The sequence below is a fragment of the Solea solea genome, chromosome 5, assembly GCF_958295425.1.
Source record: "Solea solea chromosome 5, fSolSol10.1, whole genome shotgun sequence".
NCBI classification, from domain to species: domain Eukaryota; kingdom Metazoa; phylum Chordata; class Actinopteri; order Pleuronectiformes; family Soleidae; genus Solea; species Solea solea.
In genome coordinates, this window is record NC_081138.1 from 26,665,730 (window position 1) to 26,685,827 (window position 20,098).

The window sequence follows — 20,098 nt, forward strand, 5'->3', positions numbered from 1 at the left end:
CCAAACGTGAAATAAATAACAGGAAAAAAAAGCAGCTGTGGAAACCGGCTGTTAAACTCGTCTATCATGAATCAGTTCCATTATTGCCTTAATGTCTGTTTATTTTTACAAAACGTGTGATGTGTAATTATCACTCTTTGGACATTATTATCCAACATGACCAGGTGTATTATGGATATTATCTGGCTGGCCATGACACAGAGATATATTTACCTTGTACTGTCAAAAATGGTAATGTCATTACTAACATAATTATGTCCAAAATAAATGAGGAACATATGGAACAAGGTACATATTGTTGCATGTCCTCTTGGTGTAAAGTTTTGTTATGTCTGTGTCCATCTCGTCTTCTGATTGGCTGAAGCTAAACAGCCAACCACAGCTTTCACGCTCATCGACTGCCGCTGATGCTGATTCATTGTGCAAAATCAGCTGTGAAGCTGTCAACACGGCAAATGGTGCCCCACACACACACACACACACACACACACACACACACACCAGCCGAAAGACAGCTGTGGACATCGATTGGCTGACGGCCTAACATTGGTAGGTTGTGTGTCTCAGATTTAAGGCTATAAACCCCCCAAAATAACTATTTTATTGCGATTACACACTTATACAAACCTACATATGGGTAGGTATATTCAGTTTCTGTCGAGGCAGCAACAGTGACAACCTGAGCTGTGACCATGTGTTGCCCTTTACTGCACCGACACTCAATGTGTCGGCAGGAACCAGGAAGAGACACTTCAAAGAGAAGAGCAGGGACAATGTGTGTGAAAGCCTGATGTTACAGACAGAGCTTTTCGATTTTACTACTTTGGATACATCTAAACTGTATGAAACAATTCATTCATCGAATGTAAAAGTGGTATCTAACAAAGGTTTGCTACATATCATATAAAGAAGGTAGGAGACGGACAGACATCTCTTTAAAAGCAGTTCAGCTATATACTGATGTGTGTGTGTACACGTGTGTGTGTAATATAGTTTTAAATATGTATATATAGAGTTGAAGCTAATTGTGAGGCTCCATCCCAGGAGATCCCCAATTATCATGGAATCTAGAAAGCAAAGGTTCAACCCAAACAGTCTAAAACAGCACTAAGAATAGCCTGACCTTAGACATAATCCATTCTGCCGACATAATGCACTCATATCACAAGAAACGAGGACACACACAGAACACAGACATGGAGGCTCTCCTCTCTTGAGGAATGCTTTTAGAGCATCGAGAGCTCTCTGCACTGTGCGTAGGCAGATATCTCAGCAGTAATAGTGGAAAGTATCATAAATTCTGAAATCATGTGCAAACTCTGAGAGGTTCTTCAGATTACCTGCAACAAAGTGATAAATCACACGGCAATATTCTCGTCCTGAACAGGAGAGACTTGAAACAACTTGTCGAACAACATGTGAGCCTTGGGACAGTAATGTGTGATTGGCATCACAACGTTTGATTAAAAGAAGTTTCCAGAACGCCTACAGCATCATATTTCATTCACAAAAATAAAGATTTTTCCTTTAGTTATCGCCATGAAAACCGGTAAACTAGTGTAGCAGAGAGGAAAACATGAGACATTGGCATGGCAAATGTTTACAAAGAGCAACAACGAGAAGATCTGGTGATCGTATCACGGAGTTGATGTTGTTGGACAAAGCAGCAGCTCAGAGGCTCTGCGACTGGAGCTGGAGGTTATTCTGAATTTTAGAGCTGGAATGGGATTTGAGTTCTTTGTGAGCTTGCGTGTTTGCGTGTTACGCTGCAATCATTTAAACCCTTCACTGACTCTCTGCTGGCTTGTACAACATTAAACATGACATTCAACAATAGGAATCAATTAAAGGAGTCGCAAGACTTTAGACATTGACCTCCACTTGTCAAAACAGAAAACAACAGCCAGGGAAAAAGGGAGAGAAACAGACACATTAACAAGATAGTGACACGGACTGATGGGAATGAAAGCATTCAGTAAGTGACATTTAAAGAGGCTCACTCACGCAGGTCTAATGTGCCTGCCTCACGGCCACTGCACTTCCTACTCTACTGTAAACTCCAGACAGACAGAGCTGCTCCTTTGATCCTCCAACGCCAGTAGGCAGCAATTCAGGCTATAAAACCAAACTACCTGCACACACACACACACACACACACACACACACAAGTTTGTGCATCTATTCTTCTGGGGACACTGCACTGATATTCCATACATTAAGACGGCCCTAAACGAAGCGTTATCTCTAACCGTAACCATAACCAGTTAATGCCTGACCCTAACCCTGACCATAGCCCGTAACTTAACTTAGGTTCTGCCTCATTAGGACCAGGTTTTGGCCTCTACCGGTCCTGACAAGGTCAGTCTCTATGCCAGAAAAGGAGGTAAAGAGGTAACAAATACAAGTACACACACACAGGATTTAAGTAAGAACATGATGTGTCATTTAAGGACACAAGCAGCTTCCTACTCTCGGTTTCCAAGAATGTGAGAGGTTCACAGACGTCGCCTTGTGGTGATTTGATTTTATTTTCTTTATTTTTGGCAAAGGTTTGCTCTACAATTTCACTGCCACTGCACGACTTCAATAGGTTATTACAACATTACAAAACAAGAACTAATGTCTTCTACTACTGAAAATAATATTTGTTATGATTATGAAAGCAAGCAAGAAAGAAAGAATTTAAGGAGTGATTTAAAATGTGATACTATTTGGACATGGCAGGTAAAGTCTTTGACAGTGAATGCTTGAAAAATTAGTTCCTGTGACAAAGATTAAAGGTGAAATCGAATGCTTGTATCGCACATATATGTTAGTTATGGAGGTCTACTTACATATATTAACTTGTTTTCATGGTTAAAAACCTCCTAGTCGCTGCAAACGAGCCGATCAAAATATCTCCTCACTGACGCTCTCGTCAGCCGCGCTGTTTCAGACCAAAACCACACCCCCAGAACGTGGACTGTGTTGTGATTGGCCAGCCAATGAGAGCTTTCCCACTGTCCTGTGATTGGCCAGGTACCTGGAAGTGACGTAATTGGTAGGCCAACTCTCAGATACACAGCTCCCCCTCTGGCACGGTGGATGCTCTGCATCTCAGCAGCTACAATGAGAGTAGTTCTTCTTCTGTGGTTGAATGTACACAACCGGATGTGCCCGCACCAGGAGGCGCTACGGTGGTGAGAGGAGTGGTGAGGTATACTGATGACAACATCAACATACGGAAGTGCCGATCCGCTTCGCAGAGCCCAGGAAAACAATAAAACCCTATTTTCTCAGCAGTGGCTGAACTGTTTGTTCTGAATCTTTAGGGTTTCATAAAAGAGGTAATGACGCAGATACACACACAAACGCAGCGTTAATTGGAGCTTCCGGTCTATGTCGCCTTTAATAATTTATGCATAGTTTGAAACCAAATCTGATCTAATATATTAAACAGGAAGTTGAACCACAAGTCACATGGGTAAGCACAGACGTCATACAAGAAAGTGAGAGCACAAAATTTAATAGAAATTTAAATCTAACATATCTACCACTTGTATTGTAATACCCTTGTTTTCCATGAACTGCGGCTGCTTGAATAAAACATCAATTCAAAACATCTTGGAACTGGGTTTTCTCAGGCTTGTCACACACAAACAAGCAGAGGTTAATTGGACACTCTAAATTACCCCAAGGTGTGCGATGGACTTGTGACTGGTGACCTTTAGTCCTATGTCAGCTGGGTTTGGCACCAACAGCCGTGCAACCCTCGTGTGGAGAATAAAGTGGCAGACGATGGATGGATGAATCCTTGCCAGACGTGTCTGCCAAGTGAAATCAAAGTGCCGGCAGACTCAGCTGGGTTCACCAAGGCTATTTCAGAATTGTAGCATAAAATCTAGACTATGAACTAATCATTTGTGGTCATATAATGTAAAATTCTAGGATGTTACATCCTGGAACTGTAACTTAACTTTGTAGAATGTTACAGTACATTCTGAATGTGCTTTGTTACTCTCTGTGAACATACATTAGTTAGTAGAATGTAATGTGACATTATAGAATGTTATCTAGCATTCTAGAGCTGCAACGCAAACCTCTATAACGCTGCATTGAGGAACAATATTGTGACGTTCCCAATATACAATGCAACATGTTACATTGAGGGAGAATATCCGTAAATACAATGTAACATTGTATAATGATGCACTCTGGAATCATATTGAAATATTTCAGAAAGTGTAGATTCTTCTTTACAGTGTTACATAAAGGAAGTTCAATGTAACGTTCTACAATGTTAACACTGCAGAAATGTATTGTAACATTGTATTCTCACTGTGGCTCAACTGTTCCAGCTGCATGCAATGTAACTTTCACATTGGTTTTCAATTACAGCAGCAAAGTTGTTTCGTATTTCAAGATGCTCGCCATGACACAATTTCCGTATTTCCCAACATGAGAACAAGGGTCACTCACTGGTTATAAATAAAAAAAAGAATTAGTATTATCTAATGATACATAATCTCCAAAATTCCACTCCCAGACCAACTTTCTCCTGATGGTCAACTTTCCCCAAGAGTTTGGTAAGGTGATACTTGCAGACACTCACTGGAAATACTCACTGGAAATGAAACGGTGGAGTGACAGAGCCGTTCATCCTTCCATTTTACATTGCAAGTCCTGCTGGGGCAATAATCTCAAACATCTTTCTGTTCTGTTGCATCGCGTCAGGCTCTTCTTAGGAGAATACGTGGGGTTTCCAAGCCAAGTATGATATGTAATCCTTCAAACATGTTCAGGGTCTGCACGCAGTTGGATGCCTTCACTGGCAGATATATTGACCACATACACTGGTTCACTTAAAAATGAAGGAGCAACAGCTTGTCTGAGCTCCCTTGGACGTTTTTGCGCCTAAAGCCTTCCCCTACACTAGAGGATAATTGGCCAGATTTCAGTCAGGTTTAGGCTGATTTCATCAGATTATGTGGCCAAATTATCCTGTAGTCTTCCTGATTTCAAATCGTAAGTATTAAATAACCAATAACCAATGAGAGCGAGTTGACCAGGAAAACAGATGTTGCGTAATACCGTTCAGAACCATAACTTGAACAAGCCAAGTTGATTCCATCTTCTTAGCCATGACTTCAATTACAGTTATTTTGTATTTCTCAGGACAAAACATCGCACACACAACAGCTATTAACTGACGACGCAGACAGTCCGCCTCCGTGTCTGTTTATATTCTGAAATCATGTTAAATCACGCAGGTTTCCATGATATCCCAAATCCTTGGAATCCCCTCCCTGAGATAGTTTGATTAAACACCAAGTGTGTGGTCCATGTGTCTTGACTGGATCATGTAGTCTGTTTTCTCCCGATTAAAACATTGAAAATCAGTTACAAAGATCATTGTGTCTGTGATTTCCCACATTTTTAGGTTGGTCTTACTCTTCCAGGTTCATTAAGGGTCCAAACCACAGACTATACATAAAAAATGGACGTAGCCACCAGGGGACGACTTATCTTCTTACAAAAGAAACCGTTTGAATGGAGGTCTATGGGATAATGAGCCAAATCTTCACTTGATTTATAAAATCAGTAAAAATTTACCCGAGGAGTTAATGGTCTCAATCAGTAGTTTGAGGTCTTATTCAATAGCACATTTGAACAATTTTGTAAATGATGTTTCGATTTAGAGGAAAATAGATAATAAAACATGAGGCACATAGTATCTTCCAATAGGAGCCTGGTTGCAGGTGGTGTCTATGAATCTGTGGAATAAAAAAAATGACATGCCGCCTGTCAATTCCCAAATCTAGAGGCTTTAAAACAGGAGACTATGTCCATTTTTATACAGAGTCTATAGTTTGGAGAATCAAAATGTAAAGACTTCAAAGATAAAAGCAAATTTCTTGTGTATTTAACACCTACTTGGCAATAAACAGATTCTGAATCTAATTGTTTGGCGGGCTGCCTTCAGAGTGTGAAGTGTCTCTGGAGTAACTGAAGGGACAGACAAACTGACCGGAGTGACACCTAATAGATCAGGTCTTTATGACCCCCAGTTCACAGACGAGGGGGGAAACCTGCTGCGGCTAGAAGTCCCTCGCTCTCAGGCTCGCAGCTCTGACCTTCCAGAGGCAGCACATCATTAGGGCCCATATAAACTTTTGAAGTAGTGAGACCAAGGAAAGGCCAGGTATGTAAGGCAATAAACTGTGAACACCAACACGAAAAGTGAAAAAGTGCATGACCCCTGACACTGAAATGACTACTTTTGAGCAGTTCTGTGCTCTGTTTTTCTCCCCCTGGATGCTTACCTGTCAGCCATAACTTACTTCCCACTACTACGCTCAATAAAAATAAGAACTAAAGCGTGTCTTTGAAGTTTTTCTTTTTTTTTTTTTTTACATGAGTCAATAAATCCTTGGTGATGATGCAGTGCGGCTAAGTAAAACCACTAATTAATTGTGACATTTAAAATGATAGGGAAGACATTCTTCAAAGCTTAGTCAGTAGAACAAATATCTTAACCATCAGTTGTAAATGAATCTGAGTCACGGCGAGATCGGTTACACGCAAAGCTCCAGCCTATTTAAGAACAACACGTTTCCTGGAAAAGACACAGATTGTTGTAGTGAGTGTGTATGCAAATGTTGGTAGAAGTATTTGAGGAGTGAATACCAAGGAGAGTGCCTGGTATTTTGAGAGTTTATAGCTCCCTCTCATGTCCAGTAGGTGAGAGACAGTGAGAGGCAGGGAGAGGGTGTTTCTCCATTGCACCTCAGCCAGGGACAGCTGACTGGTTGAGACCTAATTGCTCTCAAGTGAGGTCAGCAGGAGGCTTTTATCTGAGCAGACAGTAGAAGATGCACAGAGTCAACAGAGTCAAACTGCCAGAATCAGGGAGACATACGTGGGAATTGACAGAGGCTTCCAGCACTTGTTTAGTTTCACTGCATTACTGGACCTGCTATACAACTGAGGCTGCAGCTGTAGAAGAAAGGAGAGTTGAGATTAAAACTCTTAACTGACAGGGAAAATATCATCTGACATCTCCTGTCATCCATTGGAGCTCATGTAAGTTATAGAAACTAAAAATGTTTTTTTAATGGTTTGTGTGTTTGTTCACGTTAAGGAGAAGGGCTGGGCAATAACAATATTTATCACGATATTACTCCATTCAATCAGAATATAACAAAGAATATTGTTTAACTCAAATATTTTTCTGTTTAACAAATGTTTGTTTTCTGGTTTCTTTAAATTTCATTCTCAAACCAAAAGTTATCACCGATATCGAATTATTTTAAAATGTTTATTGTGTGTTTATTTTTGCTATAGGAAATATGTTTTGATTTAAACACATAAAACAAGAAGCTTGACAAAATGTATAGGATTTGTTTAAAGGAACAGAGAAATCCAGCAATTCAATTCATTTTACATTTTATTTACAAAATGTTAATATTTACTTACATATTTAAATTATCTCATTTTCCTAACCGCATTAATTAATCAGGTTTTATTTTTTTATTTTTTACAGCGACATTATTTTGAACATTTCCTCAACTGGATTATGACATCTCTTTTCGGATTATGGTCTCAAGAGGATGGAGCACTCGACGTGCACCGTCACTGAGGAATAAAGAGAGACCCCATCTTGTAACTCTGTCATCAGTATTCTTCAGCTTCAGCAAACCTCGCACACCTTCACAAAGTCTCCTCCACAGAAACCCCGTCTCATTGGCCCATCGGGACGCAGACTGCTGCATAAACAGGGTCACGACGCAAGGGTCACATATCTCGGGGTCGCTGGGCCGAGGGATAGTGTGCACATCTCTAGCTCACATTTTCAGTATGTTGTTCATTGATCCCCACTGCATTGTATTATAATGCGCAAATGGAGGCTGACATGGAACCTTCAAAATCTGTTCTCAGGACTGTACTTGCATGCGATGTTCCTGTTTGGCAGTGTGTGTGTGGTCTACAGTGACTGCACTCCAGAGCAACTCGCTGCCATCATGAACTGCTCCAGACATGAGCGTCACACCAGGAACTACGACTACATGGAGGGGGGCGATGTGCGCATACGACAACTGTTCAGCCGCACACAGTGGTTCGTGACAATTGATGACAGGGGCAATATCAATGGGACACAAGATCCCACTGACTGCAACAGTAAGGACAAATCTCTTTGTCTTATATACAGTAACACTAACAATTTCCTTTTGAATGTATTAGCAATGAAAACATTAAAATATACTAATTACTCTCTAATTGTGGGACATCTTTAGTACAGGCTTAATCCTAGAACGTTTTCATTGTGCAAATCAGTTTCGAAATGCGGTGCGTAACTTAAATATAAACAAATGTCCTTATTATTCAAACTGTTGTCAAATCTCTCAGAGAACAGCGTCATTCAGCAGTTTGAGCGGATGAACGCCTCTGCTCTGCTGCTGTATAGTGACATTGTGACAAGAATAATGACATCAACAACAACAAAAAGTTACACACTGCAGCTTTAAATGTGATGTGAAATCTTTCCCACTAAAAGCCACTTGGCCTGTCAAGGTGACAGGAGCACGTGGAAGTTGTTATTGTACATACATAGTTCTCCACAGCGTAATCGCAGGCTTAATGTGTCACTGTTGGAGCAGCCAAAGCAGCCAAAGGTAAAATAGAGCAGGTGGAGGTTTTGGCTTTTTAAATCATATCAGCATATAAACACAGACCGTTATAAAGTAAACCAAATGGTCATCGAGGCTGATGGGTACCAGACCTCCATGAACTCACACAGGCACAGAAGCCGTCAATATTAGACCAAAAAGCTGGCATCACTAGTAATAAAAACCTCCTGGTTAACAACTGACTTCTCACAGAGAGGCAGCAATGTACTGCCGAGGTCTAGTCAAGAATTACTCTGCCATTTCAATGAACATCAAACACAATCAGCTACTGAACGGCTCATTTGATTTGCTCGCCCTGTTAATCATATGTCAACACTGTACATTCTAAGTGCTTGAGACAATAGTTTTTGCAAAGTTAGTGATTTTACTACTGGAAATCTCCGTCATTGTGAGGATGTTATAAGTAGTTATCATTTCCTCCTGTCTGACAGTACAGCTGTGGCTGTGGAATGTTGGCATGACAGAGAGAGAGAGACACGAGTGAGAGAGAGATGCCTCATGGAAAAGATGCTTGTGCAACAACTGGCAATGAAAGACAGAGAAATTAATACACCCATATGTGGCTGACGATCGCACGCTAAAGCAACACAGCGATTAATCCAATCAGCCTTTGAAGAGAACAAAGAGGTGCTGATATATATGTTATGTAATAAATCACTGATTCATAATAGACAAGAAGTCCTGAAAAGTTGCGTGCATAAAGAGAAAGGGGGGGGCTTTAATTGAGCTTTTGAGGGTTTTTTCCTCACCTTTATTGTAATTCAAAAGTTTGTTCTGACAAAGACATAAGATGATTTTGTTCATTTTTTAAATCTTTTGTAACTGCAATGGTTAGAGAGCTAACAAATGCTGACACTGGGCAATATAGAGAACTGTTTTTCCTGTTTTCTCATTCAGCCATGTTCAAATAGTAATAATAATAAAAATAAGAACGAGAAAAACAAAGAGGGTTTATGATACACAAAGAAAGCAACAATATTTGTTATGACATACAGTGAATGGTAATTATAAACATGTTGGTTTTTTGGGCTCCAACCAAAACACCATGGCATAGCGTAATTTGAGTTTAAATGTGATAACAATATATCACAAAATATCATTAAATGCAAATAAACTGCTTCCAATCAACCTAAACCACTACAAATACCCGTGTTAACGGATGGTACCATTGTTTAGTTTCTATTGTTGCTCAGGTTACAGTGTAGCAGTGCTGTTGTCAGGTGAGAGACTGATTGTATCTGGATTGCGTTTGTAAAGCCAAACTGCAACATAAATAATCTGCTAAAGAAATTCAGGAGTTTCAGTACTGAAAAAAAAAACATGTTGAAATACAAAGTCAATACGAATAAAGAAAACAAATTTGCCAGACGTTACATATTATTATACGTCACTTCTGCGTAAATGCAAAGCAACTGGTGTGAAGCAGCCAGTGTGAATCTCAAATTGCACAATAGCGCGCCATTCCTGGAAGGCTGTCTGAAACGCCCTCATTATCAAACGTAAACACTGGATTCAAACTCTGTTCAGGAAAATCAAAATTAGGGATAACCCTCAAGTTAGTTTACTTAGCCTGAGGCTGGACTAGCGAGTGACGACAAATCTGTTCAAGCTGAGGAAAGCTGGAGAGTATCCACATCAGAGCCAAAATGTTAACAGCGTGTGTGTGCGTGTGTGTGTGTGTGTGTGTGTGTGTTCCATCTATCCACAGCAGACCAAACAGATGTAGCCATTATTTACTTGTCATATTATAGGTATAGTTCACCCATGTGCACTGAGAGATGCTATATGCTTCTTAACAACCATGAAAATACACAATAGATGAAGTTGAAATTCCAGCAGACAAATGAATGGTCAAACTGACTTTGAATGTATGAGAGAGGCGTTAACGAATCCGTTAAACTTTCTAAAACACCAAAGCGTCGTACACAGGTACGTGGTCGAAGGGCAGTGAAAGTTTAGCAGAGAGTTCAGTCAAATATCAAGTGCGAGAGCAGCACAAACAACATTCCAACCTTGGGAGACTGCCATCTGTTTGTCATCTAGCAAATAGTGAAATGCAGCATGCTCAATGTCAGTCTGAAAATGCAAGTGACTTCACTTTTAGGTCTGCCTTTTCACAATATGCAAGTCTTTAAAAATCTATTTGGGCCTCGGTTCAATCACAACAACTAAACAAAGAGAATCCTGTCAGATTGTGAGCGTTTTTTTCGGTTGAGCCAAGATTTTACTATTCATCAAGCTAAGCAGATCGATCACAATGATGACTGGACTAATGATCCGTCATTTGTATCTGATTAAACACACACTTGAAGAATAGACAGTTATCTCTTAATATTATACATGACTGGCATTTCCATTTTTAAAGATGTCATTTATTTTTAGTATTTTTGAGTATCACTTCAGTGGCTAAAATAATGCCTTCAGGAAAGTTCCCGAGAAATACAGTCAGCTATGTCATTAGTTCTAATGTTGCATAATAAAAAATATATATCACGCCCCAAAATAGCTAAGTGTTTTAACTCTCCCCACATTTTGAAGGGCAGGCCTAAAATGTAGCGTGCAAAGCGCAGGCGAGGAGGTAGTTTTCTCAATCCCAGGAGACGGAGAGGCCTAATCTGTCTCCCATATGTGCTATGGTCATATAGGTTGTGGTTTGTGTAATGGCCACCCAGGGCAGTTAACAATGCCTGAATGAAGCCAGAGAGAGCAGAGGCTGATTAACCACAGGAACTTCCGCCCCCATTTGTTAATGATGATGAATGTCAAGTGTGGAGGACGATAGTGTCTTATCTGTCCTGTAATGTGTCTCGCTTTCCCGTGTGACTGTCTGGCAGGTATCCTGGAGATCAGGACGGTGTCAGAGGGGGGCATACTCGCTATCAAAGGCGTGAAGAGTCAGCGGTACATTTGTATGAACAAGGCAGGAATGCTGCAAGGCAAGGTAATATCAACGATCTTTTATAATCAAGCATCAAATTGAATGTCCAAGATCAAGAAATGACAGTAATGTTTTTCTATTACAGGAGAACTACAATGAAAACTGCAACTTCAAAGAGGTTTTCCTAGAAAACTACTTCAATGCGTACTCCTCTGCAAAGTGGACTAAAAATGGAAAAGAAATGTTCATTGCCCTGTCTCAAAAGGGAAAGCCGATGCGAGGGAAGAAGACGCGGAGGGAGCTCATAGCATCACACTTCATCCCTATGAAATGCAGGGAGGACGAGCGGAGGGTGGTGGACTGAGAACAGAACCCGAGGACTGAGCCGCAAAATTGTGTATGACTTCAATCCGATATTTTATATGCTAATGGCCACATGTAAACTCATTACCAACGTCACGCTCCACTCTCATCCACTTGTAGTTTAGTTGTGTTTTCTATTCTGTAATATGTTGTTGTTTTTTCATCAGAGAGAGCAGCAGATTCAAATATGTCAAAACATCCACAGATAAGACTTTGAAATGGCTTCGACGTGAACATAAACTGTAAAAGCACTACAGTCAACCATAGACTGCATCTAAAAATTATGTAGTCTTCCATGTGGAAAATGAACTCCTGTTCTGAGGCAGCGAGATTCACAATTTGACTGGAACCATGTTTTTTAAAGTGGAAATTCACAGACGTCCACCAACTTCCATCCTACTCAACGCAGAAGACGACACTCATTTTTAAATAAAGTCTACACAGTCAACTCAAAGTGACTTATAAAAAAAGTTATAACTCACAGTCAGGGCTGTACCTTTTTATCCCAAAGATGAGTGACACCCAGTCAGATGAGGAGACCTCCGCGATCAACACAAAGTCTTCGGGAGTGTAGATCAACATAAAAGGTCCTGGAAGAGAGATTTAGATGTGCTGAAACAAGCTGGACTTGTCTTAACGGTACAACAGAGGCACAACAATTACAAATACAACAGCATGTTCAGTGAAATTAAGAGTTTGTGGGAACGTCTGTATGTAGATGACCTTGTTTGTGTTGATTTGTCTGTCCTTCCTGCATTGACAACCAGACGCTGGTCAAACGCATCATAGCTGCTCACTCACTCCCTCTCAACTATCAAGGTGTGATTTTTAAAATACTAAAAATAATCTACTGCTGCTAATGAAAACAGATATCCAGATTAAAATACAAAGTTAACTACACAATGAATGTGTGTGCTATACAATCTCTTTCCATAAGATTTAACAATCCTGTACAATAAAAGTTCATATATATATAAATATATATTTATAAGATTAATTTAGTGTTTTAATACAAACATTCATTTATTTTTATCCAATGCTCATTTAAATCTTCAAATCAGTCAACTCTCTGTGCATGATATTGCTGTAATAACCATAATTCTGGCCACACCATTACACCATCTTATAATATACAGTTGTAAGTTATTTGTTTTATTTATATATCTATATAATAAATGAGCTATATGTTAAAGCATCCCCTTAAAGCTTGAGTCTGTAATTTGTTTCTGAAACACTTTGTTAAAAACACGGGTAGAAAGGTTGGTGAATGACTCACTATATTTAGTCCAAGTGTTTATGTCAGTATTGTCAGGGAATTGAAAAGAGGATTTTATTAAAATTTATTTTAGAGCCAACCTACTGACTGTAGCGTAAATATGCAATTTTCTGTTTTTCAAGGTAACATTCACAGGGGCTTGTCCACTAGGGAGTCTAAAAGTATCAAGTTAGTTTTTTACATGTTGAAGGCACAAAAGATTTGTGTTCCTAATCTTTCCTGTTTGGTCCCATAAAGAGTAATCAACTGTCAGAGGCAGCCTAGCATTGAGGCAAATCATCCCTGAATGACAAACAATAGTCTTTGGCTAAACGCTGCACGTTTTGGAAAATAACCAAGTTTCCTTGTGTCTATATTGAGTTTCTTTCTTGGTGGCCAAGAGAATAGCAAAGTGAAAAATGATTGTTTGTTTTTATATCGTCATAACAAAAAAGTTATTCATTTCAGTTTTAAGAAGCATTGGCCTCAATAATCACAAGCACTTTGGACACATTTTAAAAAGAAAATATCTGGTGTTTGTTATCTTGGTAAATGTTCAAGTTTGTCATCAGTCACTACACGTCAGCAAACTATTTTTTTTTATATATCAGACTCTTAAAATTGTCTGGGCAGAGCTGAGTCTGTGGATTTGGCAGAACCAGCAACCCTTATTGGATATGACTTTATTCAGTGTACAAACACATTGGTTCGTTTAACTTCAGAAACTTTGCAAATGACCTTTATTCTGTCATGTAGAGCATGAAACGAGGAAGCTGAGAAACTAGCCGTAATGAATGAATAATATACACTCACCAATTCTTTAAAATGGAGAGAAACCATTTTAAAATGTTTTATTGTCCACTATTTGCTGAACATGACATGATTTCTATAGTTACAGGCCACGCCCTGGAAAAACAAGTAGTCTAAATGAGGGCTAAATTAATCGTATTTTAACTATTTTGATAATCAATTAAGTGGAGAAAAACAAGACATTTGAGAGCATCATCATTTCCAGGTTTGGTAAACACCAATCAATATTTTTTCATCATTTCTGCCATTTTATAAACCCAACAAGAACTCAAAATATTGATTAATTATGTAAATAATCATTAGTTGCAGCTCTAGTCCAAACAAAATTAACAAAATGTATGACAAATCTGTGCCTGGTTCTGTCCCAAATGGTTAAGTGGAACTGTGGCACAAACGTACTACTGATTTTTAAACTATGACCAAGTGACCGAGTCGTTCAGATTGAAACGGATCTGTAAAAATCCGATCAGACTTGCAAATCGAAACTACCTCCATATGTGGTTTGAATCAGCTTTGAAAAAATCGGATCTCATGTGTTTTTTAGGTGTCTAGACTGCCAGAAAATCTAACTACATACAACCAGGATATGCTTAGAAATCCATTAAACAAGCATTTGTCTTAAACTTTAAATGTAATTTGATGAATTTAAAATGGATTTAAGTCACCTAAGCCTACAGAGAAAGAAATGCACATTGAGCAAATGCAGCATTTCAAACTATAAAATTGCAGCAGCCCGCTAGAGATATTAAGAAGTCAATTTCGCAGCTTAAGTGATTTAATGACAAGATTATCAAATATGTGGACGTTGTCTTTACGAAAAGTGAACACACATTGTAACAAAACATTTGGGAAAACTTTGGAGTCCTTGGACAATCCTCGGCACATGAAGTTCAGTCTCAGTCAGATAAGTGAGGGTGAGATGTGGGAGAATAAATCTATTACTTTATGATAAAAGTAATAGAGTAAAGTAAATACACCGCAATGGTCAAATGTCTCACTGATTTCCTGCTGATTTTTTCTTTTATTGGGCCTCAGTGGAGTTTTGTCAGAACATCGCAGACATATTGGCAAGGTGCCAACACCATATACTTTTATACGTTCATATACATAAACCTGCTCGAGCACACTCACCAGCACTTGTGCGCGAGCTTTACCTTTCGCCCGAGTTCACATCTGGCTTAGTGAACCCCTGTCAGATAAAGACAGTCAAATTGAGAGAGCAAACCCCTGAAATACATTTGACCCAAACAACATCTGAGCAAGGTGAAGGCTTCTGCCAAGTCACGCAAAGTTAGTCTTAGCAGATAATTTGTAACATGCTCAAAATGTAAACACATTTCAGACTGAAGGCTGTGTATTCCCAGCAGAACTGGGAGAGGCTGAAGCCAACGAGAATGAGAGAGAACTGTCATAGACGTGAAACTGCAGAAGTCCAAAGGAAAAAGCCTAACACATGCACGCCAGACTCCTAAATAACACTTGCACTGGGATCCAAGACCCACAGATTTTGTTTCAGAAAATGCTCCTGAAATCACAAATCATATTTATACTCTTTTTAATACTTTGTTCTTCTTAAAAATCTTGGGATTCCCGTGCACTTGTCTTCAATCTGTTGTGCATTAGAGTTATCAAAAAGTAAAAATATGAAAGCAGTCAAACCCTTGCCAGCGATGACACAGCGTTTCTATGCAATAAAACATTTTTGCCTTGTAATGTTGTCACTTATTGTATGCAAATAGATTGTTAAAACAGACAGGCTGAGCAGATTTTGTTTTTTATTATCAATAATTACATATTAGTCATAATTTAAAGTCAGTAATAATGGAATCCAAAATTCTGTATTAGCTGATAGCATGTCAGCGGTTAGAGGGATTTACTGTGGTTTGTTGTTCTTGTCAATTTAAAGGCAGCTGGCATCTGTAATGTTGCATTACTGCCTTTTTCTTCTCTTCTCTGTCCTTTGCTTTCTCTTCTCCTCCTTCCCTTTTTTTTTACCCCTGCACCCTGCCGAGGTTACAGTCTACACATCATCATTTTCTTTGCTTAAAATGTAGTTAAAGAACTTATGGGATAGATAATTACTATATTACAGCGATTTACTATTTATTATGGTTGTTTAAAACAGTAGTTCAACACTTACTGGCCACTTTATTTAAGTACAACTGCAACTGGTGCATTTGAAAACTTAATGTGACATTTCTGCATTAAAAAACACAAAAACAAGTTGAGTAGTGCTTACATTAGCCAAAACATTCTTTAAATGCATAAACAAAACAATTCAATTGGATGAGCTATTTCAAATGGACAAATATACACTACTGTTCACAACAACTAACTTCCACAACTGTTTATGAAACATCAGAATGAGGAAGGGAAAAAAACGCCTAAGTTCTCTCTATCATCAAACTAGGTCCTATTTTATTGTTTTGATTGAGAGACCCCTAGCAGCACAAATTACATATGTTGCATTTAGGCTTGTAGACACAGTCAAAAAAACCTATTGAAATTCAAACCGAGCATTAAATTGGAGAAGAAGATGATTAAAGTGACTTGGAACGTGGCTTGGCTGCTGGAGCCAGACGTGCCGGTCTGAGTATTTCAGAAACTGCTGATCTACTGGGATTTTCATGCACAATCATCGCCACAGTTTATGGAAAATGGTCTGAAAAAGAGGAAAATAACCAGTGAGCAGCAGTTTTCTAACTGAAAATGTCTTGTTGATGACAGAGGTCAGGAGGAGAATGGCCGGACTAGTTTCACACGATATAAAGGCAACAGTAATTCAAATAAACGCTGGTTACAACCAAAGTTTGCAGAAGAGCATCTCCAAATGCACATATTGACCCTTTAAGCAGATGGTCTACAGCAGCAGAGGACCATACCACGTGCCACTACTGACTGGAACTTTAATAGGTGTTCTGTGTACCTAATAAAGTGGCCAGCGAGTGTTTGCATGTGTGTGGAAGCATGATTACAGCCTCTCCATGCATGTGCAGACAAGAACAAAGCCTGCAGGAAGGCAGAAAGAAGTCTGACGCTAGCGATGCACAGCACTACAGGCAGGGATGGAGAGAGACCAACAGAGAAATGAAAGGATGAGGAAGAAGGAAAGGCCAGTGAGTGAGAACAGGGACAGAGGCTGGGGAGTCTCGTGCGATGTGAAGAGGTGGTCCTGGGAACAGCAGGAGAAAGGGGAGGCCCCAAGGGAGGAGGGGGGGCACGCATCTTAACATGATACATTTCAGGGCTGTAAACCTCCATTACCCCAGTGAAAATCTGGGGTTATGTAACCTGGGCAATTCTCTGTTTGCTGGCCTTAGCACGGAATCCCCAGAACACCAGATCATTGTGAAAGAGGACCAGGACCTCCAGCAACTCACTGCAATATCGCGCTTTCCCTGACAGTGAATTTAATCCACACGGAGAAGTAATAATTTTTTTTTTATGAAAAAAAGATGTTTACTTATTCCACTTCAAAACTTAAGAGAAAAACAGTCACTGATTCAGTCACCACTAATTTCAGAATGACGCTGAAGGACCAAAAAAAAAAAGGGCAACTCGCACTGCTGGCTTTTAACTCTGCTGCATCAGGAAACTATTGTGGATTAACAACAAAAGATCTGCATAGCTCAGAGCTCCCATTCAAAGGATTTCTAATGCCAGTGATGTATTAAGCACAATGTGCTCGTTCTCAGGTTTTTGATAAATACAGAGCCACCATTTTAAATAGCCCACAATCTAGAAAACATTTTTCTTTAAACTATCCACATTCATTTATTCTAACATATTCCAGACCAGTCTCATTTTCAGCTGAACTACAAATTAACCTCATTCTTCTGATTACACAGTATATCAGTGTCTGCCAATGAATTGTGGATATTTAAGATGATTTATCAATAGTCTGAGTTAGAGCCTGTTGTTCTTTAAATGTCATTGGTCTTAAAAACCTTTTTTAAAAGCACAGATCTCTTATGAAGATTGTAGATTGATCCAGCACCCGTCTAAAAAGCATGTTTGTTTTCGCTTGGGAACTAAGAACAAAACGCACATGTCCAAATACAACATATCATGAATGAATAAAACTGCTAAAAACAAAGCCAAAACCGCTACCCCTCTAGCAGAACAATGTAGATATATCAACCACATGTTTAAACACAGCTATAGTGAAGGTTTATCTTGAAAATAATGACTTCGTATTCACCATATGGACATTAGGGACCAACTTCAGCATAAATAAAAGGTTATCAAACATACCTTACCTGTTAAATGAACGTCACAAGACTCCATGGCTAAGAGCTGTTGTTCCAGCTGTTAGCATAATGCAGTTAAGCTAGCAGAATTTAAAAAGCAGTCATTTTTTCACGTTTTAGAGGGATAAGCACAGGTGTTACACATGACTCTGTTTATGTAAGTCAGGATAATGTGTCAGTAAACCAGTATCTGTGAAACTGAGGAAGCTAAAGAGAACTCAGTCAGAAAATCACAGGTGTTAATAATCAACTGATTGTTGGCTATGACCTGACAAAATGGCTGCTGTGCGTTGTCTGAATTTGTGTTTTTGAGTAAAACACAAATTACATTCCTGATGTTTTAGGCCAACTATATTTGTCGAAGGCCAGAATTTTTCTTGACAACCTCTTTGGGGGCCGAGCATTCAAAAAATTAAATAAGATTTACATTTTTGCTTACTAATTGATTGTAGTTTTAATATGAACAGGGTTTTTTTTACAAAACTGAAGGTATCTTTAGCCTTAAGTCTGTTAGTTCAAAGCTCGTTGTTGAGACTTGGAAATAAAAACAAATGTGAAGCAAGGACTTGAAAATAAGAACAACATGGTAAACGGTAAATGTTAAATGTGTTTGTCAGACTTATTGTGCGATTTTGGGTTGATGGGCTGAGGCCAGATTATTATGGGTGAGACTTTTTAACAACAACAGTCTCGTGGAATGCATGCTAAAAACTCTTATGTTATAAATTAAATATTAGGAAATCTATTGATTGGAAATGTTTGACACACTGCCATGCCGTGCATGTGTAATGAGCAGTGAACTCTCTCTCTCAGTGCACCTGCCAAGCTATTATATACTTCTCAGCCCATTCGTTTTGTTTGAAACCCCCACAAAGCTCCGACTGAATCCTCAGAAAGCAAACCAAAAATTCAAGGTTTGATGGACTCCTTGTTCAGAGTTGTGATGGTGTGGGGAAAGAAGCTGTTGTTCATGAGTTTGCTCTGATGCACCTCCTCCCAGATGGCAGGTACGCAGAGGTGATGGGAGAGTTCGGCCAGCTTTCCTGCTACACCTGCAGGTGTAAACATCACGTATGCTGTGAAGAGAGGTCCGTATGATCTTCTCTGCTGCTCAAAACAAGGTTTGATTCTTGTATCAACATTTGTCCAACTTTATTTAGAATGGGAAACAACATACAGAGGAAAATAATGTATCAGCATATGACTGTGAACTTTACCTGGAGGGTTGTCAACAGTAAAACAAACTTTACGGAAATGTGCTCAGACTAAATAGAAAACCACGGGAATGGAATGGATTCTTATGAGAATGCACTATTCAAACAGACACTATTCTAATTTGATGCAGGCAGATGGATCTCAATCATAGTGTGACAATCTAAAGCCAAAGGCAATACAGAGCAGATGACAGCAAAAATAGCAAATTCATAAGAAAAATTGGAAAGTTTTCGAAAGCAGAGTCGCTTTGAACCCGTAGAGATGACTATGCATGACCACTTGTTGTAGAGAAAGTGGGGAAAAGGATCAGAGGTCCTACGTAACACAGCATGCAAGGATGACAGGTGAGCCTGATGTGAATAATATAAATAGCATTGATAAGCTTTGTTTCACTGCCATGATTCTCAGAACAACCTGGCACACACTTCACATATGGCAGTGTTCGGATTGTTTGGAGTTTAGCATCACAGGCACTGAAAGGTCTCATTCGATACACATCTGCTTGCCATGCGAGTCTGCATACGATTGTCTGTTTCATAAAAAAGTGTGACAGTTCAGGTATCTTTGAAATCTGACATAAACCAATCTGTTTTACATCACACCAAGCACATCTGGCTTTGAACAAGACAAATGCATTTTAATATTTTTGCTATATACTTTC

General features: G+C 39.2%; 1 protein-coding gene across 2 annotated transcripts; it reads left to right on the top strand.

The window, feature by feature from the left end:
* The first annotated feature begins 6,666 nt into the window (after window positions 1–6,666).
* fgf7 (fibroblast growth factor 7) lies at window positions 6,667–13,102 on the top strand. Of its 2 annotated transcripts, XM_058628735.1 has the most exons (5): window positions 6,667–7,062; window positions 7,523–7,834; window positions 7,918–8,157; window positions 11,501–11,607; window positions 11,690–13,102. In XM_058628735.1, the coding sequence occupies exons 2-5, from the start codon at window positions 7,576–7,578 to the stop codon at window positions 11,906–11,908; spliced, it is 825 nt and encodes a 274-aa protein (XP_058484718.1). In that variant the 5' UTR covers window positions 6,667–7,062; window positions 7,523–7,575; the 3' UTR covers window positions 11,909–13,102. The 2 variants fall into 2 exon arrangements, with proteins under 2 accessions (XP_058484718.1, XP_058484719.1); XM_058628736.1 differs by lacking the exon at window positions 6,667–7,062 and having other exon boundaries at window positions 7,742–8,157.
* The last annotated feature ends 6,996 nt before the right edge of the window (window positions 13,103–20,098 follow it).